The 27,494-nt window shown below is 47.1% G+C and overlaps 1 protein-coding gene across 1 annotated transcript in view; it reads right to left on the bottom strand.

Moving 5' to 3' along the window:
• Positions 1-26,585, bottom strand: part of ITGB5 (integrin subunit beta 5) — a 108,599-nt gene extending 82,014 nt beyond the window's left edge. The window contains exons 1-3 of the mRNA XM_061166979.1: positions 26,438-26,585; positions 16,486-16,571; positions 8,180-8,384 (exon numbers count right to left, since the gene is read on the bottom strand). Of these exons, the coding sequence (XP_061022962.1) occupies positions 8,180-8,384; positions 16,486-16,571; positions 26,438-26,507 (361 nt within the window). The 5' untranslated portion in view covers positions 26,508-26,585. The remainder of the gene's footprint in view (positions 1-8,179; positions 8,385-16,485; positions 16,572-26,437) is intronic.
• Between the last annotated feature and the right edge of the window lie 909 nt (positions 26,586-27,494).

The raw sequence follows: 27,494 nt of genomic DNA, 5'->3' as shown, positions 1-27,494 counted from the left end.
GCAGAAAGATTACTATAATTACCACTGTAGCCTGAGTGGCGGAGCCCAGCCTACTTCCCCTGACTTGTCCTTGCATGTGCTGCTCAAGCCACCTGGAGATTGATGTAGTTTGGGCTGCCTGTTGGTATGAGTCTATTTTTAAAAACCATTGGAGTCTGACTCAGAGGAATGTTCGAGATTTCTTCCAGAATGAATTCCAGACTGCTACAGTATCTGTCTTTGGTTCCCATGAGGCAGAGAGAACAGCTCTCAGCATAGGGCCCCTCCCATCCTTGGATGCCACACCACAGTCGAGGAGGGGTGGGGGCCTGCAAACATGTCCCCTCCATCCAAGCCTATGGACCTCTTTGCAGGGTCTTCTGTGTTTTTCTGACCTGTGCCCTTCCCCCAAGTTCCCAGGTACACCTTCTTTAATCCAGAATCTGCTTCCACCTTTGAGGGGATTATGAGCAGTTAACAGATGAGCACTTTAGGACCAGCAAACAGGGAACCAGCTTAGATTCAGAGAGGTTGGGAGGCACCCATGGGAGGGAAGTGGACACTAGCCTTGGAGAGCAAGAGCCGGGTTGGAATCCAGAACTTGTCACCAAGGATTCCAGACCTCAGACTCCTTTAAACTTGCTGCCCAGTTTCTAGATCAGTAAAATGGGGAAGATGTTCATTACTGTGGGTGTGGAGGAGACTCTATATATATATATATACAAACACTGTACAAATGCTTCTATGCAAGAAAAACTTCAACCCCAGGTCCCCTGAAAGTCAATTATTAAAGCAATTTCCTGTGGGACTAAAAAGAGAGACAGAACATTCTGCCAAAAACTTGAGTGTGAATGGCTAACAGCCTTGGGTATTATACTTAACTCCAAATTTTCCAGACATGAAGGCAAACAGAAAAACAAGATGTGATACATAGGTCTCTCTGTATGCAAGAGGTTCTCTATTTTGAAGTAAGAAATCTATTCCCAGTAAATTCTAAGAGAAGCTGATCACTAAAACACACACACACACACACACACACACACACAGAGCTCCACAAAGGGAGGCTGCAAATGCTAAAAAAAAAAAAAAGAAAAAGAAAATTTTCTCTCCAAGTTTTCCAAAAATGGAGGAGTGTATAAAAAGGATTAAATCATTAATGTTCAAAATAAGGGTTTACGGCTACCTTACCTATGGTGGATTTTAAATGCTACAAACTCCTCAGTAGTCCTTGACAATAATGGAATTTCTGTCAATGTAATAGAGGAAGAACCTTTGTCACAAATTAAAAGGGATGTTGTCTATAAACTTAAATTACACACACTGGCCCATCTCAGGGAACCCTGAGGTACCATCCCAGGTACCATTGCTTATCTGCTTCAAAGAAACATCCCAACCAGGCTTAGCTGTGAATGGCTGCAGGAAGGAAGAAATTAAAACATCTCCTTTGAAGCCTGGTGAGAACCAAGACTTTACCTCCTCTCCTTTTAGTATAAAAGTGAAAGCAAAAGTCGCTCAGTAGTGTCCAACTCTTTGCGACACCATGGACTATACAGTCCACGGAATTATCTAGGCCAGAATGCTGGAGTGGATAGCCTTTCCCTTCTCCAGGGGCTCTTCCCAGCCCAGGCATCAAACCTAGGTCTCCCACATTGCAGGCAGACTGTTTACCAGCCGAGCCATTAGGGACGAAACCTGAATTCTAACTCAGGGAAGATGCTTCTCTGGGACACTAGTCCACCATCTCCTTGGTCTGCTGGCTTTTTGAATAAAGTCATTATTCCTTGTCCCAACAACTCATCTTGATTTACCGGCCTGTTACACAGCAAGCAATATAAACTTGGACTCAATTAACAGCAGATTTTGGAGGGACTGACACTTCTGGACCAGTTCTCAGAGTGGGTGCTAAGTGTGGGAGTTAAGCTACAGTGCCCCAACTCCCTAATGAGGGAGAGCCCATGGTTAGCTGACTGAAGGTGAAGCCACTGCTGCAGGCCAGGGGTACCTTCTGCCAGGAGAGGGTCTGGGGCACCTTCTCCATCTTTGAGTACACTTCTGGAACCAAGTACACTTGAAAGTGAAAGTGAAGTCGCTCAGTCATGTCCAACTCTGCGACCCCATGAAATGGAGCCCACCAGGCTCCTCTGTCCATGGGATTTTTCAGGCAAGAGTACTGGAGTGGGTAGCCATTTCCTTCTCCAGGGGATCTTCCCAACCCAGGGATCAAACTCTGGTCTCCCACATTGCAAGCAGACACTTTACCAACTGAGCCACTTAGACACACTCAATAATAAACACAGCCGCCCAGTTTGGCACCACCTGAGACTTTAAACCAGTGGCCACTTCCTGTGAGTCCAGCAGGCTGGGAGCTGGGCTCACCTCCACTGTGGGCGCTCAGTCTGTGCCTGTCTCTGGTGACACCAGCCCAGCCCACACGTCCTCCTCCTCCCCCTCCACATAAGACCCCTGTAGGTTCTTCTCCTTGTGTGGCTGTCGCCCTCCTCTCTGGGGCCAGTCCACAAAATCCCCGCCTTGGGACCAGCAGCAGAATCAGAGAAATAGGATAAAACAAACCCCAAAGTAAAGCTGATCACCTCACACCTGTGAGAACATAGCTACTCCTGCAGCCCCTCTGCTTCTTCCAGTTTCTAGTTCACCCAGCCTCAGCTGTATTCTGCACAGAACTCATGCCACTGCTTGGTTCCTAAGTGTAGATTTTCCCTCCATAATCAAGTATCTACCAGCATTCCCTCTGAAATGTATTTTTAAAGCTTTCTTCTGTCTTCCCTCCAATAAAAAGTGAAAAGTTATTTTTCCTGGGAACATATACCAGATGACCAACATTCCCAGAAAATGAAAGCAGAGAATTCTAACAACAGCTTTTGGTTTTCCTAAGATTGATTTTTGTTGAAATATTTTAGACAAAGTAGCATCTAACAGATAAACACTCTCACTATCCCCACTGAAAGTAGTTTTTGATTCCTTAGAATTACACTTCTGTGCTAGAAACTGAAAGAAAGATTAAAATCAGCTACATTATAAATGGACTACAGCTGAACAGGGAATTAGAGCCCCAGAAAACAACTTCTAAGAGTATCACCCAGCTCTCTGCTCACTACTGAAGCAGAAGGCAATTAAGACTCAGAATTAAATCCAGACCCATAAAGAAGAATTGCCTCCCTGGCCCAGAACAAGGCTGGGTGCTGCACCAAACACTACTCCCCCTCCTCAGAATTCTGACTCTTGACAGATGGAACAATCAGAAGACGTTATTGACCTTTACGGTACCTGACACCAAGCAATTAGGGTTCGGCATTTTTAGTTTCCTTGAAAATAATCTTAGTTTGGGCTGCTATAACAAGTACCATGGACCAAGTGGCTTATAAACAACATAAATTTATTTCTCACAGTTAACAACAGTGTAAGACCAGGACTAGGCCAGTCTGGCTGGGTTCTGATGAGAGCCCTCTTCTGGGTTTCAGACTACTGATTTCCTGCCGAAGCAGGCAGAAAAACCCTCTGGGGTTTGGGGGGTTTGTTTTATTTTGTTTTTATACTACTAATCTCATTCATGAGCGTTCCACCCCATGACCCAATCACCTCTTAAAGGCCCCACTTCACTTCCTAACAGTATCACATTAGACGGTTTGGATTTCAACATATGAATGTTGGAGAGATACAAACATTCAGCCCACAGCAAAGCACTATCCACCCATCATCAAGTGTTTTTAAGTGTGTGTATTGTCAGTCTGGGGAGCAGAAGCAATACCTAAGTCAGGCATGTGCCATCTCCAATCAGAATGAGAGAGAGGGCAGAAAGGCAGTATATGCAGGGATGGAAAGAAGCCCATCTCAAAAGCAACCCGTCCTCTGCAGTTAACAGCACAATCCCGGGTCAGTTTCCTGGCTCTGATAACGCACTCAAGTTATGTAACAAGTCATCCTTGGGGAAAGCTGAGACAGGTACACAGGGACTCTATTATTTTTGCAACTTCTTGTGACTCTAAAATTACTTCAAAATAAAACGTTAAAAAAAAATGCTTTAAAGCTGCCAATCAGAGGTCATTTTTTAAGAGGCTAATGGATTGAGGCAAATCAAGACTTAAGTAAACCCTTTCTAATTGCTCCACCCCTAGCTTTTCACCATTTCAGTATGCTTTATTCTAAAGTTTACATTCTTTCTTAGGGATTTTATGTTCTTCATTAAGGTTTTCTTAAGATTGTTATCCTGACATACAGTTTCCAGGATTGGAAACAGAATGGAAAACATGATCTTGTGTTTATACAAAAGCTTGCTTAAAGTTTGGCAGTCCCTCAAAAAGTTAAACACAGAATTACCATATGACCCAGCAATTCCACTCCTAGCTATATACTCAAGATTACTGAAAACATATGTCCACACAAAGATGTTTACATAAATGTTCGCAGCAGCATTAGTCATAATTGTCTCAAAGTGAAAACAGCCCCAAATATTCATCAACTAAAATGTGGTATATCTATACATATACAGTGGAACATTATTTGGCCATAAAAAGGAATGAAGTCCTGATACATGCTACAGCATCAATGAATCTTGAAAATATTTTGCTTAAGTGAAAGAAGCCAGACATAAAAGACCACGTATTACGTGATTTAAATGAAATGAAAAGTAAGCAAAACCCCAGAGATCAAAAACAGATTAGTGGTTGTCAGGGGCTGAATGCATGTGGTGGGGAGGGAGAGAGTAAGGAGTATTAAGGGCTACAGGGTTTTCTTTTTGTGGTGATGAAAATGTCCTAGAATCATGTAGTGGTGATGCTGTACCACTTTGCAAATACACTACAAACCACTGAATCGTATACTTTAAATAAGTTATACAGTATGTGAGTTATATCTCAATTAAAAAACAAAATAAAATTTAAAAAATTCTGCTTAAAAAAGGGGAAAATTGTTCTTTTTCTTCCAGGCTTATTCTGGAATAATAACCTTGCCTGGGTGAAGTGCCTCACATATAGTGCCAAAGCTTGTCCTTGACTAGTCTGGCATAAAGCTAATAAAGTGCTACACATTTCACTCAAACACCTATCATGAGGTATGGGGGAGCTGGGCAAAGGAGACACAAAAGCATTTCTGAAAATAAACAATGGAGAAACCAATCGCTGCATATCTGAATGCCTTCCCCAGAGTCAGAGAGGCATTACCCTGAAATAAGTATGCACTTGGTAAACTAAAAATGTTGCTAATTACTATGCTTCTCTTTCCCCAAACAAATAAAGATATCTGGGGTTTGCCTGTACTTCTCTTTATTAATACTGAAAATTTTCAAAATTTTAAGAGGCATCATTGGCATCACATGTTTCTATATTTGAGAAAGATACATGTTCATGAGGTTCTAGGCCTCTAGGAATTCAGATTTTCATCAGGTCTCCTCCTCATCTTCATCTCTATAGGCTGCAATGGGCTCTCCATTATTGCACCTTCTGTAGGACCAGAGCTGCACACAGTCCTCACATCACGATATTGTATGAACACAGAATCATGTATTTTTATTTTTAATATTGGCAACTGAATCACAATGCTTAGTGACAGATGTAACTATACCAAATAAGACTGCTTTCTTTCTTAAACTGAGTGTATGTTGAGCTTCGTGCATAAATAAGCATTGTGCATAAACTGAACGTTATGAGAACTTTGCACAAGGAGGCTCCCCTTATTCAAATCATTTCTTTGGGGTCTGTTTCAAAAGCTAGTTGATAGGTCAAACCAAACAACAGTCTCTCCGCCTTAGAGCCACACCTTAACTCTGATTTTAAAAACTGGAATTGAAAGTCTGACATCTCTGGCTTTGTGTGACCTCCAGCTTCTCCCTAAACTAAATATACCCTAAAGAATAAGGATTCACCCCCATGAAGAATATTTCTTGGAGAGAGCAGCACAGGTTCAGAGCAATTCTAGATGAGGAGTTCCTAAAATAAAAACGTCCCTCAATGATGACCTTCAAACTCTTTTAGAGGTATTAATTTTGGTCTTTGTTTTCAAAAACTGACTGAAAACGGTACACAGTAATATATACATCATAAGCATATGAACAATACAAACACATGAATAAAGACAGAAAACCTAGCAAAAATGAAAAATAACATAGTATTAAAGTGGATGATTTTTCAAGGCTTTTCTTGAAGTCCCTGTTACACAGTTATTAAGATAAAAAGGGAAATACACCACTTATGTTAGTCAATAACAATTCTTATCATACGTTGCGTTCTGATAACTTACTAGTCTACAAGGATGCCTATGTTCCCTTCTAGGTCAGAACCCTTGACCTTGAGTCTGAATCAAGATTAACCTGAGGAGAGGCGTTCATCTTTCCCCAGAGGATACCATCGAACTTCCTCTCAGCTTCCTCTCTTCTACCCACTCGCACAGTTCTGAAAGGGCTCCCTTCTCTCTCTCAGCTCGGAACCTCACTAAACACAAGGCCAAGTGTCCCTTCCAGTCAGATGACTTGTAAGAACAGTGTGTTGAGCTAATCCCAGCACTAAGCCCTGGGCTGTGCAGCAGTTCACACTGCTTTACATCCAGCAGGGCCACTGACACCCTTCTTTTGTTTCTTATTTCCAAGACAAGTCAGTAGGTGAAATAAGACAGTTCTCAGGTGCATGGTGACTCAGAGTCCTTTCTAACAACAACTCGAAGAAGCATGACTGAGTGCTTACGATGTGCAGGGCCATGCTAGATGGTTTCTGAGATATGAGAATCTCTATCCAAACAGAGATGTGGCTGTCACCAAAATCTGTATCTTTGGCCATAACTCTTTGAAAACAGTAATTTAAAGTTCTTAAAGTGTATTTAAACAGAAAGTCTCATTTAAGCCTCTGAATAGGGCTGTGAGGAATGAAGGTGACAAAGACCCTGAGATGCTAAGGAGTGGGGCAGCTTGCCCAGGGTCCCGAGTCAGAAAGAGAGCTAGAACCAGAAGCCCGGACAGCCAACCAGATCCCTCAGCTTCCCACAGCCCCAGCCACCCCAAAGTCTCAACGAACCATCTGGAAATGGTTATTGCCAGTGGCTTCCTAGACAATGAGAAAGAAGAGGCTAAAAGTCAACGGGATTCGGTGGGGAAAAGGCTGCCTTCTCTCAACAATGTGGTACTTTCTAATTTGGCCATGTTCACACCCTCCCTTGACATCACAAGGGACCTCATGTGTAGGATATGAGGCGACAAAAGTGGTTAGCAAGAAACAACCATGAGCTGTGCAACCACAAAGACCCAACACTGAACTAGGTTCGCTGCTCTGCCTTTGAGCCCTTGAGCACACAGCTCCTTGGGTGTAAAATTATGTCTGCTACCTTTGGGTAGGTCAAGTAATTACCACAAAGTATGTGTGCAAAAACTGTTAGTCCCCTTATATCACAATCAACTCCAAGGCAGAGGTTCCAAGGTCATAAAGAAAAAAATCTCTACTCTGCAAGTTTGTCACTTCAGAATGCCACCAATTCAAATTTGCTGACTGGAAAAAATACTTTCTCCTGGAGGTAGCACATTCCCTTAGAAACTTGCATGGACTAAGGAGTAACGGTACCAGCATCCTCCCATCGAAAATAGGAACATTATTACAACAATCAAAACGTGGAAACAAGCCAAGAGCCCATTCATGGGTGGATGGATAAACAACTTGAGTCTACACAGTCAATGGAGGACTACTCAGCTTGAAAAGGAAGGAAATTGACACACGCTACCTCATGGATGAACCTGGAAGATGTTACACTAAGTGAAATACTCCAGTCACAAACAGACAAATGTATCTGAGTCCACTTGTATGCGGTATGTGGAGTAGTCAAACTCACAAACACAGAAAGTAGAATGGTGGCGATCAGGGACTGGGGGGCGGCGGGGAGGAGGAGAGGGAATGAGGGGTTAGCGTTTAATGGGTTCAGAGTTTCAGTCTGGGATAAGAAAAAAGTTCTGGAAATGGACAGTGGTGATGGTTAGACAACACTTGTAGTACAATTAATGGCACTGACCTACACACTTAGAAATGGTTAAAATGGCAAATTGTATGTTACGTATATTTCACCACAACTTTTAAAATAGCAAAGATACTCTTATTATCCCAAAGGCCTTGGTCCTCCCTTCCCGGGGTCTGGGCCATGCCTCCCATCGCCCTCCCCTGCCAGGCTTCTCTTCCCACCATCCTGAACTGCCCCACCCCAGGGCACTCACCGGGCCTCAGGGTCACCGTGACCTCCTGCGGTGTCAGCTGGATGACATCGGACCCCGCTGGGCTGGAGCCCTTGCTGCTGAGTGGCAGGCTCCGCAGAACCTGGGTGCTGCTGGCCGGGCTCTCGAACTCACCACCACAGCCATTCCTGATCAAGTTCGCCTTCAAGTCGCACCGGGAGGTGACCGACCGTGGGCTGCCGAAGTCCTGGAGGCACGGAAACAGGGGAAGAGGGCAGGGGGCAGTCAGGGTGGCTCCAGAGCATCTCAGGCTGTGGATTCATCATCACCCCTCGACCTTGGAACCTCTACATTCCATTCACCAAAAGTGGACAAAATGGTCACCCCCACCCCAAATGCCTCACGGAATATAATGAGAATTAAATAATGAACTGAGGTGCTGGATATGGAAGCATTTTTAAGTTGTAAACACACACACAGTAAAACATTTGGCTGCACTGTTATTTTAATGGTTAAAATGCTTCTTTAAAAAAATGTGCCTGTCTACCTGATAAGAAGAAAACAACTGATATGGTCAGAAGTTGCATAACTAAAAATTTTGAAAGATACAAGTGGCCGAGTAGCCGTCACTCAGACAACACCCCAAGGCCAGTAGGTGCCCAGTAGGGCCTCTGCAAGAGTCAAGACCAGGAAGTCAAGGAGACTTTGAAGTATTTTTAAGTAAGTAAAACCAGATGTGTTGTTCTGAGCTTCTGTGATTTTGTTTGTTTATAACCGAATGTTTTTTTTTAATTTTGTATATTGAACTCTTGACATAACAGGATATCTTGCCTGTCAACAACCTCAGGGATGCCACAATAAATATACATATAAATGGCTCCAAAAAACACTTGTGGAACAAGCTGAGAAAAATGATTATTCTAGAAATTACAAGATTCCAAAGCTGGGTTCTGTGCAGTCAAGCTGGGCTCTGATAAAGCAATTCTGATGAAGCAGTTTAATTAAAAAAAAATCACAGCAATAGGGGAAAGGAGAGGTACCTTCCTAAGGGCCTTACAGGTATGGATCTGCTGTCCTAAGCTGTGTGAAGCAGAGGTTGAATTACTGAATAGCTGTCCAGAGCTGAAAGGGCTGAGGGGCTGCTCAGAGCTTAACTGGCTAAGGAATTTCTGAACTTCTTGCCAGCACACTGGTCCTTGCTGCCAGCTCCTCAAATCCTGAGGAACTGGTTGTCCTTCACCCAGTTCTGACTGTCAAAGTGCACATGTCTTGATCAGCCCACCACCAGGCTGGCGAGGAAAGCATTTTCGGTCTCCCCAGAGCGATGGGTACCCCAACATCCCTCCTCTTGGCCTGGTGCAGCCTGCATTCTGCAATAGACAACGTCACAGAATCTAACTGCTTCACCCTAAGTGGGAGACAGCTGTATGATTCCTCATCCACAGCCTCAGCCATTTACATCAGCAAGATCATCCTGTGATGCATGGACACCTGCACCAGCAATGAACTTCATCCAAGCTGCCCAGTCAATCTGCTCAAAGGCTGCTTTTGCTAGACACTACCAGTCCCCGAGGGAGGACAGGTACAGAGGCACCTGCTGCTCCCCTGCTGGGTTCATCAGGAGACTTTCAGGTCCAGGACACGCTTCCCAGACCTGAAGGGCTGATAGGCAGCCACAGAGAGCCCATTACAGGCTTGTTTGTGTAGCTGGCTTTCCTGACTCTATTCAGGGCTTCTTTATTTTCCAGGTTGTTAGGAGCAAGGCCCTCTTCATTCCCCTCATTGGTAACAGCTTTAAAATTCTTCAAGGTTGTGGCAAACCTTCACTCCAATGCACAAGGCTTCCTTGAAGTTTGCTGCACCAGCAGGAAAGACCATGAACTCCTGTCACCGAGTTGGCCAGCATGAGAACCACCACTGACCACATAAAAACTGCCACTTGCAGGATGACTTTACAAGCGCCAACCATGTCAACAACGTGACAGTACAGGGGACCCCCTGCTCAGCAGCTCCAGCTTCATGGGCAGCAATGGACAGCAACCACAACTCTCATACCAAACCCAGACTTAGCCTCAGGGCCATCCAAATCTATCATGTCTGTCAACCTTCTCCTGTTTCAGAGTTCGGTTTTCTTGCTACTTGGGGCAGTCCCAGTGGCTTCTCTCATGTGCTTGACATCCTTTGAAGATAGATTTATCTATATAATCAAGTCCTGTCATTATCCCAGACCTTTAGGGCCTCAATGACACCTGCTGAGGTACCTCTGGGCATGCAGGTCTGGAGAACCCTTTGAGAGTAAGGTAGCTTTCTCGAAGTCTATCAAGGATGCCCACAATAGTTGCAGTTCTCTCCAGCATGGAGTCTGAAAACAGCCATGCCTGATTTCTAGCACAGGCTCTTGCTGCCCAAGAAAGGGACAGACAGCACTGCAGACCCAGCTGCTGCTGCTGCTGCTAAATTGCTTCAGTCGTGTCCGACTCTGTACGACCCCAAAAATGGTAGCCCACCAGGCTCCCTCGTACCTGGGATTCTCCAGGCAAGAACACTGGAGTGAGTTGCCATTTCCTTCTCCAATGCATGAAAGTGAAAAGTGAAAGTGAAGTCACTCAGTCGTGTCCCACCCTTAGCGACCCCATGGACTGCAGCCTACCAGGCTCCTCCGTCCATGGGAGTTTCCAGGCAAGAGTACTGGAGTGGGGTGCCATTTCCTTCTCAGGCAGACCCAGCAGGGAGTGACAAACCAACCACAAGCTTCTGCTCTCCTCCCCGAGATGCTCGCTAGCTATTTTAATTTTGAATAAGGGCAGATGCACATTAAAAGAAGAAACCAAAATCACAAAGACCAGGGCATATGAAAGCTATGACCTTTCCAGTTACACAAATGTTATAAAGACAATGTTTCAATACCTCCATTCCTAAGCTTCAAATGCAATGAATGCAGATGCCCCAAATTATAAACTCTTGAAGGAAAGGAAGACTCATGGTTAAAAAATCCTTCTCACATGAGCGACATCCTGAATTCTGATGTGCCAAGAGCCTCTGCCAGGTGTCAGAACATAGCAATTACCAGGGAGAAGGGATCTCGGATGTATCACCTGGTCCAGCCTTTCACTTCTACAGATGACGAGTCAGAGGTCCACACACCTAAGTTCATGCCTATGTTCACCTGAGAAGCTTAAGTTTCTCCAGCCTCAGCTTTCTGAACACAAGCTCAGTGTTCCTTCCATCATCTGCCTCCCTTCTCGGTCAAGGTCACTGCTGAATTCCAGAGCAGGAAACTAACTCTGTGACCCCAGACTCCATCCCCTTGAATTTAGTATTTCCTTTGCTGCTCCAGGTGCCGAACTCTTCTGCCACCTATCAAACTTGAAGGATAACTATCCACTTGATGCAGAAAAACAGGCATGAGACTTCATCTCAACATGGAAAAATGGAAACTAGTTTCAGAATGGTCTCTCATACTCAGCTGCTTGAGTTCATGTCCGACTCTTTGTGACCCCATGGACTGTATAGCCCGCCAGGCTCCTCTGTCCATGGGATTCTCCAGGCAAGAATACCGGAGTGGGTGGCCACACCCTCCTCCAGGGGATCTTCCCGACCTAGGGATCAAATCAAGTGTCTCTTAAGCCTCCTGCACTGGCAGGCGGGTTCTTTACCACTAGCGCCACAACTCTGTAGTGGAAGAAGTTTCAGTTCACAGGAAGTATCTGTCCACACACTCTCCAGAAACACTGTCACTAACCCTCCAAAGGGCTCAGGGAAGGCAACTGTATGACAGGCGACCCACTAAGAGAAGCAACAGAACGCACACTGGAACTCGAAATATCTTTCATGGCTTTCAGTCACTAAACAGTAATAACATAAGAAAGAAAAACATAAGAAGCAGGCATGCCAAACCTAGATGATTTTTACTTTGTTCTAACACTGGTGCTCAGAATTGTTACAACCTGGCCCTCTGCACTGCCTCTGTCACCTATCACACAGAGGATATAATGAGGTCTACTGCTCGCTGAAATAGTACTTAACTCTCATACATTTTGTTAATCAAAATCCCCTCCTGCAGCCAAGACCAGTGCTCAGCAGGCTCTCAGCGGTCGGGCACAGCAGCCCGGGCACTCAGCTTGTCCGCCTGCACCACTCTGGTCATAACATCCTCTGTGCGCCTCACTGCCTGCTGCGGAAAGCCAAAACTCAAAAAAGATGTAGGTGGTATTTAGGGGGAAAGCATGGGTTTTTGTTTCTTTCTGAAACAGCAGGATGGAAGAGCTGAGAAACTGCAGGCCTGGGGAAAGAGGAACCCAAGCAGGAAGGGGGCGGAGGGGGGTGGGGGTGAACCGGGGGCACAGATGCCCTGATCCTGAGAAGAGGGGGAAGCAAATGCAAACTGGTGAAGAACTGGGAGAGGGCCTGGCAGAGACTTGGGCAGGGGCAGGAAGCTGGGGCCCTCTGTGGCTGCAGCCCTGGCCCCACTGGAGCCCTCATGGATCCAGGGGTAGGGGAGGGGAGGCCGAAGGTAAGTGATGACAAACTAAAATCTGTGCACCATCAGCACCCCACCACGTGGCCCGGCTGCTGGGAGACGGGGAAGTCCCTGTCAGGTCCGCTGGGCTCACTTAACGCACTGGATGGCTGTTCATGGAGCACGTACAATGGGCTGAGATGCTTCCCTTTCACGACCACAAAGAGATGTTCTCCCACAGATCTGTGTTTTATTGTGAGCTCGAGCGGACACTCATGTTTTTCATTCCTTCCCAGCTCAAAGGGGAATATAGGTCACGTCCCCTCCCCTCTACTTTCCCCAGCACGGTAATCTCCCAGAAGATCCAGTCAGCTGGTCTTATTTCCCAGCCTCTAATCTGTCTCCTTCCTCACATTCCCGCCTTCAGTCCTACTGACCCCTTCATTCCTTCTCTCCACGTCCACCTCCAAGGCAAAGCCTGGTCCCCCAGCCCAGGTGCCCCAGCCTTCTCCCACGTCTGCCCCTACAGCCACCATCGACATGCCCCAGGCCTCCCTGCTCTTGTCCCGGCGGGATTCCTTCCAGTGTCCACAGGGCAGCCTTGGCAGCCTGGGTCCTTCTCCCTCTGGTGTCATGGCAGTCGAAACTACTCACAGCCACATCTCCTGAGGGTGTCTCACCTTCACACCCCAACAGCCTCCCCACTCCCCACAGCCCTCAGCACTATGGCCGAGCCTGCCTGTCTCCTCTTCCGGCCCCAGGAACCTGCTTTCTGTCCTGGGGGAGAACATCTGCCTCAGCCCCGCCCGCCTCTCCCCAAACACCGTCCTCTGTCCAGTACGTTGGCCTCCCTGCTTCCGGCACAGGCTGCTGATCCACAAAGCCCCTTTCCCCTTTTTCCCGGGCACACAGCTACATGAAGTCTCCCAGCTCCCTGTGCACTTAGGCTGAGTGCCGTGACTGGTTTTAGATGAGAAAATGTCAGTGGAAATCACGTGGGCTGCCCCGAGGCCTTGCCATAAAAGCACCCGCGCACATTCTTACCCGCACACGCCCCTTCACAGCCAGCTGGGTTGTGAAACTTACTCTCTTAGAGCACAGGCAAATGTCTGCTTCAGAAACACGAAGGACAAAATAGATAATAAGCCGCCGGAGTCTGTGGTATGTCTTATGCCGTGCAGCACAAACAGCACTGGGAGCGTTCAAGCTGGCGGAGAACAGCCCCGGGCTCTGACGAAGGGCCAGGGGCAGGGGCTGAGTTGTGCGATAAGGACCGGCAGCCTCCCTGCCCCATGCCACATCCTCAACTAGGGGAGGGGAGAGTCTAGCGACTCTGACCTTAGAGCCAGAGGGTAAGGTCTGTAGCTACCAGGGAAAATGAAGCCACAGTTGAAAGATGAAGACAGGAGAGCCAGGTTAACAGGGCCAACCAAGCAGCAGAACCAGGCAGACAGAAGCAGCATGAGGTGGGGGTGGGGGGAGGGTGGTAAGGGCACTGGCTGACTCAAACTCCACACCTGTGGGAGAAGACAGAATGCGAGGGGGACCTGGGAGATAGAATTAGGTTACAAGTTTGTTAAATGCAGAGTAAGGCGTCCCCACCCCCACCCCAGGTAAACAAGAAAGCCATTGTAGGATCTGAAGCAGAGGAGCTCAGTGGAATGTGTTTGGGGGTTAATCTGTGGTGGTATGCAGCCCGGAATCCACAAGAACACACTGGTTAGGGACCCAGCCCCCTGCTGGCTACCAGACTCTCCACATCATGTGCTCACTGCAGATACCTCACCTCTTTGATGACGTCCCAGGATTCACGATTAAGGCACTCAGCCACACTTACCCTGTTGTGTTAAGGGGCAGTCTAGAATGCCCCAAACTTAGCTTTGAGACTACTCAGGCCCTGGAGAAAGTTAACCCCCAAAGGGGATGGGAAGCTGCATTCCCACGCAGGTATCACAGGAGGTTCTTTAGCCAAGATTGAGGCTATAAGCACAGACAGAGCTCAGTAAGCTACAGAGGGGACCCAGGTGTGGACCAGGACAATGATTTACTCCTGGAGATATCATCAGTTGGGATTTCCTTGGTGGTCCAGTGGTTGACTCTACGCTTCCTACGCAGGGGAAATAGACATGAACAGGCTGGGGAACTAAGATATATTGGGCCTCTTAGCCAAAAACAAAACACAAAAAGGTGTCATCAGATACTACCAGTATCAGGACATCAGACTTGGGGAAAAAGGAAGAGACCTAAAGTTGACAATCCAGAGCAACTTCCAGAAACCAAGGCTCACATTCCTCTAGAAAGTATCCATAAGGTACAGGAGGCTCAGTTAATTAGCAGTTCCATCCACAAGACCTCTCCTGAATTGATCTCGTTTTGTACTTCTAAAGTACTGGAGGGTGGGAATGGTCATCTTCGTTTTACATACCAAGAAACAGTAAATCATGGTGAAACTGAGATTTCAACTTTGGTTATCTAAACAAGGTGTCTTTTTAGCTGGCCTCTTTTATCAAATATGAATTCCTGCCAGATTCTTGGCCAATTTTGAAGATGAGGAAGACACAGATTCTCAAGGAAATAATGATTTAATTGGAAACAGGCATGAAAACAAATCCACAGAGTAAGAGGTGACAAGTGTTATTGCCAGAGGACTAACTACAGGGAGACAGAAAGGTGGTGGGTCATGGCCTGTATGTGCAGACATGCAACAAACAGCCACCCAATGAAATCCTTCCATCAATCTTACTGAGCAGCTATTAATACTGTGAGCCAGGCACCACGTGGGTGTGGGAGGTTCAACAGTGAAGAAAACAGATAAAACCCCTGCCCTAACATTCTGGTGGAGGGGAGCTTACATTCGTATTGCAGATAGATGGATAGATGAACGGAAACATGGTTGGGTGGACAGACAGATGTGTCTGGGGGAAAACCATCAAAGTCTTCATGGAGTAGATGAGTTTTGAACTAATCTCTTGAAAACTGAAGACAAGGTGTTGGTCAGGGGAAGGAGGGGAAATCTAGGAAACTCTTCAAGAGAAGCAGCACAGAGAAAACCATGAGGGTGTTCATCAGGCAGGGCTCTCTGGGGACCCTGGGTCATCCCCTGGGGCTGAAGTGTTGAAGGCAAGCAAGAGATAAAGGTAGGGAGGCAGGCAGGGGCCATGGAACTTGGATTTGTCATGCAGGTCATAAGGAATCCGTGAAAGGTTTTAAAGTTGATAACAAAACAGTACCATTAAGCCCCAAATACAATGAGGGGTTCATATGTTAGGAAGAGTCCTCTTTCAAAGTAGCTTGTTTAGTAATCTTACTCTTTACTAGGAAAAAAAAAATTCTAGAACAATCACTTGGAAGAGGCAGTGTAGGTTTAGAAACTGAGTGTTTCCTGATTAGCCAACCAAGCACTGATATTTGTATTGCTTTACGAGAGCAATATGCCTATCACCACCCCAAACTTACATCCCTTCTAAAGAAACAGCAGCTATTCTTTTCAAGTAAAACCATTCCATAAAGGCCAATTCATAACATTCATCCTCAGATAAGCCACTGAACAATGACCGGCATCCACCAACAGGCCACCCACCCAGGCATGTTTTATATCGTTAGGCAAAAGACTCACTTCACAAGCTCAGGTCTTTTACAAAATAGCAGAAAACTGTACAAGAATCATAACTGGTTCCCCTACAAAAGGGAAAGAAGATCTTGTTTCCCTAAAACAGGATTAAAACATAAAAATGCAGCTTTTCTTTTGTCTCCGCCTTGGGAGAAAGGAAGAGGCAGCTCACCGAACCTGCATACACTTTTTCTGCCCAGTCAACTTGGATGTCGAGGTGAAGCCCACCCGTCCCCCACCAACCCCCTATAGCACTCCTCCCCTCCCCCACCTATGTACCTCTTTGAAGCACCAGGCACATTTTGGGTGGATTAGCAGGCATTCTTCACATGAGGTGGCACTTCCACTAGTGCATATGTTGAGACCTTCAAAGAAAGATAAAGATGCAGCCATTAGCTTCCAGCCATAAACCCTATTAATGGGCTTTTGAATGGGGCAGGAGGAGGAGTCACTTCCTTTTCTAATAGGGGGCCCCCCTGAAGCTGAAGAGTGCAGGCCCCTGTGCTAATTGCAGGCCTTTGCTCACTGGCAGAAGCTAAACACTGACGGTTTTTGAAGCACCCACCATGTGCACACTTGCGTTAGCAACTCCCATTTCTTCTACTGTGCCTATCAGGATACCCACTGCCTTCTTCCTGACACAGCAGGTCCTGTCTCATTGAGAACAAGGCCCCTTTATGCTTAGTCCAGACAAAATATCATAAATGGCATAAAAAGTAAATAAAAAAAAGAACTGATTGATCTTCTTCAGACATAAGAAAATCCTAAACCAGGTACTGTCGCACCAAATCCATAGTGTACCAAAAGACAGCAGCAAAGTCCTTAAAGAAGAATGCAGCCGAGGAATACAATGCCAGCTTAAGATACAGGGTATCTATTAATTCAATATATCTACTAATAGATCAAGAAAATACATATCACCTGGGGAGATAATAAAAAGGTATTTGATCAAATTAAAAAACCACCCATTCAAAATCTATCCCTGATGTTCAAAAAAGTATCAGAAACTAAGACTAGAAGGAAACTGGGTCGTGGTGATGGCCGCATGACCCTCTGAATATACTAAACCACCAGAAGAAAGCATCCTCCCCCATCTCCCTTCTCCACTGTATGCCTCTCCCACTACCATCCCCAACAGCAAAGGCATCCTTGGTGAAATTTATCATCACCCAAGTCTTTTCCTTCTGAGACAAATTTCTTTTGACCAAGAGCAATACTTACTGGCTTCTCTCTAAACAGATGTAACTTTATTTGGTCCTCATAGCACTAACAGACTCACTGGTTTCTTCTGGTCATTGCCTAGAGGCTCACTGGATAAATGGAAAAAAGAAAAACCCAGGGCCACCAGCCCTAGGAAGAAGGGCTCAGATCATAAATGGGAAAAACAGAGGCAGTGAGATTAACAAGACAGTGTGGAGGAGAAAACGGGGAGGTTGAGACTCTTCCCCAGCTTCACCAAACAACATAACAATATTGGTTCTAAGACATCTTAAAACTATAACATTTCTCTAATTTGGTCATTTTAACTCCTTGATTCTTCTTTGTCACTAGCAGGAAAAAACCTACGGAAATCGGGTGACACAGGAGGCTGCACTGAGTCACTGCCTTGAGGCACTAGAGGGAAAACCATTTGGGATGAGAATGGCAGCTCATTCCCACTTTCAAGCAATGAAAGTGGGAGAAACTGGCAGGACCTGAGGGCCTGGGAAGAAAGAAGGGTGACTTTGGGCGCCCACAGAGGGTGAGAATGATGACTTTCCCCAGCCAGAGACCCCGACGTGGAACCCTGGGCACTTCATCTCCACCAGCTGCTACCCTGTTGGGACCCCACCTCATACCACCAGAGCTGGGGACCCCAATGTCACTGCCAGGCCTGCAGTGGGACCTCCTGGGTACAACACTGGACTCGGAATGCATTTTACAGAAGAAACAAAGCCAGGACCCATCACCCTGCACTGCCTCATTTCAGGAGAAGAGTCCTCCGCAGGTCCAAACATTCACCAAGAAGGTGTTACAATTCAGTCCACAGGGAGGTTGGGCTTGCCTTCCACCTCTTACACTGACAACCTCCTTTCTCACTTTAAAATGAATCTACTCACTCGGAGATTTTCAAATAGGTACCTGAGCTTATTAAAAAAGAGAAATGATTGCAGGAAAAGTTTCAAACTGTCAGTTTCATTGTTTGGTTAAATCTCCTTACCTGAATCACTTTGCTGGACAGCAGAAATTAACACAACACTGTAAATCAACTATTTCAAATTAAAAAAAAATATATTCCCCAGAATATTTAGCTTAAAGTTGACATTAAATAAATAGATGTGGGAACTTCCCTGGCAGTCAAGTGGTTAAGAGTCCACCTGCCAATGCAGGAGACATGAGTTTGATCCAGGAGCATCCCACACGCTGTGGAGCGACTAAGCCCGTGAGCCACAACGACTGAGCCCAGGAGCCACAACAGACGGACGTCTGTGCACCCTAGAGCCCCCGCTCTGCAACAAGAAAAGCCACCACAATGAGAAGCCCTCACATGGCAACTGGAGAGTGGTCCCGTACTCGCTGTAACTAGAGAAAGCCTGTATGCAGCAACGAAGACCCAGTGCAGCCAAAAATAAATAGACATGGACAACTGAAATGAAAAAACAACAACAACAATCTCCTTACCCGACAGAAACCACTAGCTGTGCAGGGGACGGAATCAAACCTAGAATGAAAATGACTTTTCTCCTGTTCTCCTCAACCTTATCAAATATACACTCAGGCTCTTGTGGTGTGTCATTTGCTTTGACATATAAAATAATTTCTATAAAGGACGCATAAAATCATCCTTATAAATCATTTCTATAAAATCATGGAACTGCAGAACCTTGGAGCTAGAAATGCTTTAGGATCAGCTCACTAAGTCATCTTATTTTACAGCTGAAAACATGAGAAAACAAAAATAACTTGGAAAAAATAACAAGGAGCCCAGTCTTCCAAAAAGAGGTCAGAAGGGGCACAAGCAAGCAAGTACCCATATGGGGTCCCTGTGCCACCCAGACATGGGCCATGTGACCAGTGAGTTCCAGGGTCCTCTGAAGGAGATGTTCAACAGGCCCTCAGTCAGAAAGGAATTTGAGATTGGATGTCTCACTTATGTCTCTGCCCCAACTCACATTAATGCACAAACACCACTTTCTAATTACCACGGCCTCATCACTGAGGTCTGGGACCTTGGATCAGAGATCTCAGGTTCAGAGCATTAAGGGCTCTTCCTCTCTGACCCATATCACACTGGGCTCTGGTCTTCTGCTTTGTCAGCCTAAAAGACCTTGGACAAAATCCTGAAGAGCCTCCACAGATGTGACAGGCATCCGGTATGAAAACATACTGAACAACTGTAAAATATCTGTCATACTACATTCTTAGTCATTTCTGTTACTTCTTACATATTCACATGCAATAGTAGTTTCATGGCACTGACAGTGATTCCACTAAAATCAGGTTGCTATATTTTGTAATAACGAAATGGAAAGTAACCTTTAAAAACTGTATAAAAAGGTAATTTTAAAATATGAAAATAAAATTAGGTTGCTGTTGAGACAAATTCAAATTCAAGAAACCCTGCTCTATGCAAGTCCTAAACGCCAAGTACTGGTCTAGGGGATGCTAGAGACACAGAGTTGAATGACCCAGGCTGTGCTCCCTGGGCGCTCACAGCTGCCAGGGACAGGTCATGCCACTCCTGCCAGGCACTCTGGGAACCAAAAGCATAGACCGTGTGCTGACATGTGCCACAGTGCCAGTGCTACTCCCTTTGGCATCTCTCCTCCCTCCACCTATTAATATTTCAGTAAGTTTGGATTTGGCTGGATGAGTCATTTGAAACCAATAGCACTTTGAAAGGAAGGAAGTAATGAATAAAAATGTTAAACAGTCGCAGTTCACAAATGTCAGAGTGTTATGTCTATGTCACGGTAATAGGTGCTAGCAGCCCAGACAGTGACCACAACTTTTCTTGGTTACTGTTTGCACAGTGACCATTCCCAGCTCAATGTCAATTGCCTGCAGCCCTTAATGTCTCTGAAGCCAGGGGTTTACTGCAAACCATCACCTGAAAACACGCTCTCCTTCCGAAACTCAATGACTCATCCCTCCCTGTTATCAATCTTATCCAGACTGATCCTTCCTTCGAGATGCACGAAATGTTTCTCCTAATCCAACCCTTCCTGCCTGCACCCTTCTCCAGCCCCACACAGCCCAAGCCAGGCCCTCCACAGGTTTCTGCGGTCACCTCCTGGCTGGCCTCCCTCCATTCAGCCTCTCCACACCTCTGTCTACCCAACATGGCCAAGGTCACACAGCACCCACTGACGCACACCTCCAGCAGCTAGAATTTCCTGAACTAAAACACTTCATGGGATAATAGAGGTGAGTCCCAGGACGAAGTGGCCCTAATGGCAGGGAGAGAGGAGACACGACACTACTCACTGGGAATAGTGGGAAACACACAGCGAGCAAGTAGGGTGTGCACTCACCCTGGAAACCACAGAGACAAGAACAGACCCTGCCGTTAATGGCTGTGCAACCACCTTCATGACACAACTGAAAAGCCAGCAAGAGAAACAATCTTGAGTTACATTTTACTCATTGTTTTCAAGACAACAGAAAATAAAAACATCTCATCATTGCTGTTGGGGGGAAAAAAGTGGTAAGGCACTGGAGTGCTTCTCCCCATGCCCTGAACCACAGCCACTCATGTGTCGCATGATAGACAAAGTCTTTCCAGTGCTGAATCTAGCAATTAAATAGTCATCAGTCTAAAGATGTTACCACAAAGTGTAAATACACCCTAGAAAGGATCTGTCTCGTTCATACCTTTCCTGCCTTTCTGAACACCAGACATCTGCAGAACATTCAACAACGTCACCTTTACAAACATGACTTGTTGTTTACAAAACATCGGTTCATATATAGGATACTATGCAGCTTTAAAAAAGAATGTGCGTGCTCTCTATTCCCTGCATGCTGGTATGAAGCTTACTCTGAGACAGTTATCACTAAGTTAACATAAAGGCAAGGTGCAGAACGGTGTATTTAGGGCTTCCTTTAATAAAACTGGGGGAGGGAGATTTGTAGTAAACATATAAAAAATACTATGGATCCATAAGAAACTGACAGGGATGGTCTGAGCAGGGAAGGAGGTCAGAGTAATGTCCTAGACTAACCAGCACCAAGAATGAAAGAGCAATTTCTCACCCTACACCGGCTATGCTTTTAAAAAGTATGTGAACCGATTACCTATTCAAAATTTAGCTTTAAAAAGACAACTGACTACTTATATGATCTTCCTCTAAAAATTTGTAACTCCAGTCTAATCATTAAAAAAACAAATTCCAGTGGAGGGACTATCTACAAAATACCACTTCAAAATGTCAAGGTCATTAAAAGACAGAAAAACTGTCACAACCAAGAGGAGCCTATGGAGACATGACAACTCAGTGTAATACGGTGTCCTGCATGGGCTCCTAGAACAGAAAAAGAACATTAGATTTAAACCAAGAAAATCTAAGTATGGTTTTAGTTAATAACAACATATTGATGTGGTTCATGAATTGTAACAAATATGCCATATGAATGCAACATGCAAACAACAGGCAAAGCTGGAATTGGGGCATATGAGAACTCCCATACTAACATCTCAGTTTTCCCATAAATCTAAAACTGTTTTACATATTTTAAAAGTTAAAGTTTTTTTTTTTTTTTTTAAGATCATTGAAATCATGGTGGGAGAGGAGAGTGGGGTAGGAATCAACCCAGTACCAAGCATTCTGTCCACATCAGGGACCTAAAGGTAAGTGTTGTTTTTGCTGTTGTTTTGTGAGAGTCGGGCAATTCACCTTATTGCCCCCCTCCAACTTCCAGCCTTCTCTAAAAGACAGAATATGCAATGAAAGGGAGGGAAGGAGAGGCCCACTCTGCTCCACCCAAGGGATGCAGACAAGGCTTCACAGAGGACAGGACATTGGGCTGGAGTTATGTGATAAGGAGAGGATATCCTGGCATGAAAGATCCAAGAGATTGTTCTGTCACTTATTGACTACATGACCTTGGGCAAGTCACAACTTTTCCTGGCCTTAGCATCCCCCTGCAAACAATTCAGGGGTGACTAAAATAACCTGTATCATAGGTGCCAGCTCAAAAAAAATCTTGACAGACTCAAATCAGTTCTCTCTCTCGCACAACTGTTTCTTCCTAACAAGCTACATGCATAGTCCCTGACCTCAAAGCTAGTTGTAGAAGGCGGCAAGGAGGTGAGGATGGGTCACTCTGCCTCCAACACACACATGCATACAGAATACCAAAACTTGTGTCCATCCATTTATTCAACAAGTATTACTAAGGCACTGTTGTAAGCACAGATGAATACAATGACAAATAAAACCAACAAAACTCCCTGCTTTCAGGGAGTTTACGTCCTGATTGGGGGCTCAATGCTCAGAGAAGAAGATGAACAATAAACCAGATAAGCAAGTACACTGGATGGTGGTAAGTGCTAAGGAGAAAAATCAAGGAAGGCAAGGAGATAGGAAGAACGTGAGGCAGGAGGCTGCAGTTTGCCTGAGTAGACATGCTGAGAAAGTGCTGTGGATGCCTGCCATGCAGAGATCGGCAGGGAGAACATTCCAGGGAGCAGGAAGGCCTGTGATCCAGCCCGAAGAGATGGGATTGAAGTGCATGAGGGGAAGTAGTGAGAGGGGGTTAGTTAGGTGGGGGAGGGGGCGGTCAGGGGGTGTTCGTGCAGAGCCTGGCAGGACCCTGGCAGGACTTCTGGAAGCCACAGGAGGATTTTAGGCAGAGTAACACAATCTAAGTTGAGTTTTAACTGGATCATTCTGAGTAAGAGTTGAGTATAACTCTACAATAGACAAGCAACTATTTTTGAAAAACTCTGGTGGGGGCGGGAACTAGCATCTGCCACAGGGAAGGTGTCAGGCCTTCCCTGGAAGCAAACTTTTCCCCATGTGGCCCAGGAATCAAACCCTGCAATCAATAGAAGAAGCCGCCTCACAAACAAATGGGCGCCTATGAAGTGTTTTTTTACATTCATAAAGGCCATTAATCTCATTTCAGCCTTCAGTCCCAGTGTATTGAAAATACCTGTGATGCGACCCCACCCCCATTAACCCGGGTGCTCACTGCCACGTGAACGGGGTATTATCATTTAAGCACTAGGTAATCGTCCCACATTACATTAAAACTTCAGAATATTTCCGTGAGCTGGCTGGAGAAGAAAAAGTAGTTACCAGGGTAGGCAGGCACAAAGGGCCTTTTGCCAACTACTTAGATATATTCATTCTCCGTTGCCTCAGTAGCTAAATAAGCATGGAGAACAAGCAGGAGAGGAATACTAATTAGAGCTAATTAGACCCTGCCCTCTTTTGCCTCAATCTCCTTTATTAAAAGTCCCCCTAATTCAAGGATGATGGCGCTAAAGTGTAAATACCTAGGGTAAACAGCAGCCGACCCACCAAACCCCCTGGTTTGCATTTCTAAACCTTTGCCTGGTTACCTGAGAGCTGCAAACCCAAGGCCAAATTCCAACAGCCCCATCACAGACCACGGAAATCGTGGCGGTGGGGGAGTGCTGCCAACAGGAGTCCAGTAAATAGGATAAAGGGCTCTCCTAGGATTTAGAGCATTCTAATGTGCAGGGCATTCACTAAAAGAACATTTGATTTTTTTTTCCTTTTAATAAACTATGACGGCAAACATGACTCCAGTTCTGCAGCCCAGTCAATGCCACACTCCCCCCTCCTTAGTAGCGAGCCAGGGCCTCCCCGAAGAGAAACCCTTCCTCGGGTCCTGTCTGGAGGTCTTTGCTAATAAGGAGAGCAGAGAACTCTGGGATGGGGGGTTGTCAGCCTGCTGGGGACGTGTTTGAAGTCAGCCCCCTTAAATTAAAAGTCTGTTTCCTGTTAGATTAAACACACAGACGAAAGCAGTGCAAAGCAATAGACTGGCAACTTAACCAATGATCTAGGGACACCCAGGCAGGCAGGACCCTGCAGATGACCTTTTTCTCTTAGAGGGTAATGAAGGTTTTTCTGTCAAATTCTGTCCTAGTAGCAGAACACAAATTGGATAAAGTACCTACAGTGCTTCAATAAAAAGAGAAGACAAGGGAAGGAAGAGAAAAGAAAAGCTGTTTCAGACTTGCAGTTGGCTCAGCAACACTGGAAACTAGAAGAAATCACACAGATATGTGTCAGTCCCTGGTAACCTTGAGAAGCTCCAGGGAGGTGGCCAGGTCTGGAAGCCAGTGATAGGCTTGCTCTCCCACTGCTTTGCTGATCCATGGAGGGATGGCTGAGCTCTAAGTCAATTGCAGGAGAAGAGACAGCACTGGAAATAAACCACTGTGGGCTCAATGCTTTTTTCCCTACCTAAATTGTGTCGTGCAGGACAAAGGGCCCTAAACCAAAAAGTTATGAGGCCTATGGACAAGGACAGTGGGCAAATCACTTCACTCTCCTGGGCCAACCTCAAAGATGGAGATCATTAAGAAGAAATATATGAACTTTGAAAAGCAGAAATCACAATGCAAATGGAAAATAATGGATTGAAAGAATTATTTGCAACTGAACGTATTTAAGTTTTTATCAGAACCAGGATGTCAACCTGTAAGCAAACTAAGAAATCACCTCCTTCACCAGTTCCTAAACTTTTGTATTTCACAGATTATGATTTAAAAAGAAAACAAAAAAGAGAAGGTAAAATTTACATAGGATTGCCGATTTTTTCGTTTGCTCAAGATGAAAAACTACCCTGTTATCACTACAAATTATTTTAAAAAGTTTTCCTAAAAATAAAAAAGAATTTCAAATTAAAGGACAGTCTTTGTGAAGCAGGGGACTGTTGGCAATAATATATTCCTGTGTATGACACAGGCTACATCTCTCTCTTTGCCCTCTCCTGGGGACCCATGAGCAACAGGCACTGGTTATTGGCCAGATGGGTGTTTGGAAACCAGTGATCCACTCCAAGCTCTGGACTGATGAAAGAAACCTGTTACAGCAATAAGTCTGAAATACCGCCTAAAAAGTTTTCGTCTAGACCTCTCCTCTCTCTGACAGCAACCTCCACTGCCTTCATGTAAACGAAACTCGGCAGGGGACCGTCCTTCCCTCCCTCTTAGCCAGACACATGGTTCGGAACAGCAATCAAGAATCTCGGGCTTGAAAATGAACGGAGCATCTCAACACAATTATCTCCTACCGGAAAAGGGAAAGTCTGGAGCTTCCTGCTTTTAGAGGGGACGGGGTGGGGGTAGCTCCTTCTGCCAGGCATCCCCAGCGCTAACAGAGCATCCTTCCTCAGCAGTCTCCCAACTCTGAAAACTTAAAGCAGATAACTGAGGGTCCTCACATAGCCGCCAGCCCAGAGCAGGATCGCGCGAGTGCAACTCCACACCCCCTGCTCCAGAATCCTCCCGAATCAGGGGGAGTACGCCGCACGGGGTGTTTGTAAACTCCGAAATAAAGCCAGGCAGAAGGAAGTGGATCGCGAGATCCCAGGTGGGGCTGTGGTTTCGGACGCGGGTCTTCCCTCGGGTTTGCGGGAGCTTGGGGGCGGAAGGGGTGTTTACATCTTTAAAGAAAGGCGGCTGGCCTAGGCGGGGTGAAACTCTAGGATTCGCCAGGAGACCCTGGGCATCCACGCTTGCAAGAGCCTAGCCCTCGAGAATAGCCGTGAACCCCACGCTTTGGCTCCGGGTCACGCGCCTCTAGTTACCCCTCGCTCCCCGCGATCAGGGCACCGGCTGCATCACCCGGCGCCTCCCAGCAGCCCGGCCGCCCCGAGCCGGCCACAAGGGCCGCTTTGTGCCGGGAGTTGCAGAGCCCGGATCCCGACGCGGGGCTGGTGGCGGCCCTCCCGGCGCACTGGGCGCGGGCGCTCGCGGGCTAGGTCAGCAGACGGGCAGGGCTGTTTACACAGGAAGGCTCCTCCTCGCCCGGGAGGGGACCAGGGGCCGACGACAGCCCTGTGGGGCTGCGGCGGGCCGCACGCGGGACGGCGCACGCAGTCTGAAAGCCCCCCACCCGGTCGTCCCCAGCGGCTCGCCACCTGGGGGTGTCCCCGAGGACGCCTCCCACCTTCCGACAACTGCCCTGGCCCCTGCCCCTCCAAGAGGCCGGCGGGCGGCTCGGGGCGCCACGAAGTTTCTTTCTGCACAGCGGGCGGCGTGGCTTACCTGGGAGCCGGGGCACTAGCGCGCAAAGCCCGAGGAGGCAGGAGTACAGGAGCGCGGGGGCCCGCGGCATGGTGGGGCGTCCGGCTCAGCTGCTGCGCGGGCGGCAGACTCCGCGGGGGCGTGCGGCCGGGGGCCGCGGCCGGACGGGAGGCGGGGGCGGCTGCTCTGGCCCGCGCCCCGCCGCCACCATCCCTCCCGCAGCGCTTGCCGCCGAGTCCCGGGGCCGCCGCTGCGCCGGCTTGCCGGCCGGGACGCCCGGGGTGTCGCCGCTCGGGACTGCCCCGGCGGGCGGTCTTGGCAGAGGCGGGACGGTAGGCTCCGCGCTGCGGCCGCGACTCTGGCTCCGGGACGCGTCCCGGGCGGAGGCTCCCCCGCGCGCCGGCAAACTCTTGCCAGTCGCCTCCACCCCTTCCCCTCCTTTCCTCGCTCCGGCCCGCCGGGCTCCACTTTCCTCCTCTCCTCACTCCTCCCCTTCTCTCCCCTTCCCGGCCCCCGCCCGGCTGCCACACGGTCCGCTGACGGCGAGGCGGGGCGGGCCGAGCTCCGCCCCTCGCGGGGACCGGCCCGAAACGGGAGGCCGAGGGCATCCAGGTGGAAGTCGCTTCCGGCGCACCTGGAGGCCGGAGCTGGGGCCGAAATCCCGGGGTGAGGTCTGCCGGGCTATCCTAGCAGTGGGCCCGCGGGAAGGCGGCAGGGCACGCTCCATGCGAGGGCAGAGATTACTCGGGGTTGCTGAATTAAAGGGGGCGGGGGGAATCATGCAGTGGCAGTCTGGTCTTCCTTCCCAAAGCAGCGCTCGCCCGAGAGACGGAGGCATCATCGGCGCATGTTACTGCGAGGAGAGTCGCTCCATGGGGAACGTGGCGCGTGGAGGCACACCTGAAACACACTCTCCTCTCTTTAAGGTTTTGCCCCTTACGCGTATTCGAGATTGGTCAATACGTCGCTATTACGCGTTTTGCTTATCTCGATACGCTGGCAGTTTCCGTAAAGCGAAACAAATTAAAAACAGATGCTGAGCCTTTCACCTTATTCTTTACATCTGAGCTGGTTCTAA

Source organism: Dama dama, chromosome 19 (genome assembly GCF_033118175.1).
Source record: "Dama dama isolate Ldn47 chromosome 19, ASM3311817v1, whole genome shotgun sequence".
Classification (NCBI taxonomy): Eukaryota; Metazoa; Chordata; class Mammalia; order Artiodactyla; family Cervidae; genus Dama; species Dama dama.
This window is presented reverse-complemented; position numbering and strand designations above follow the sequence as displayed.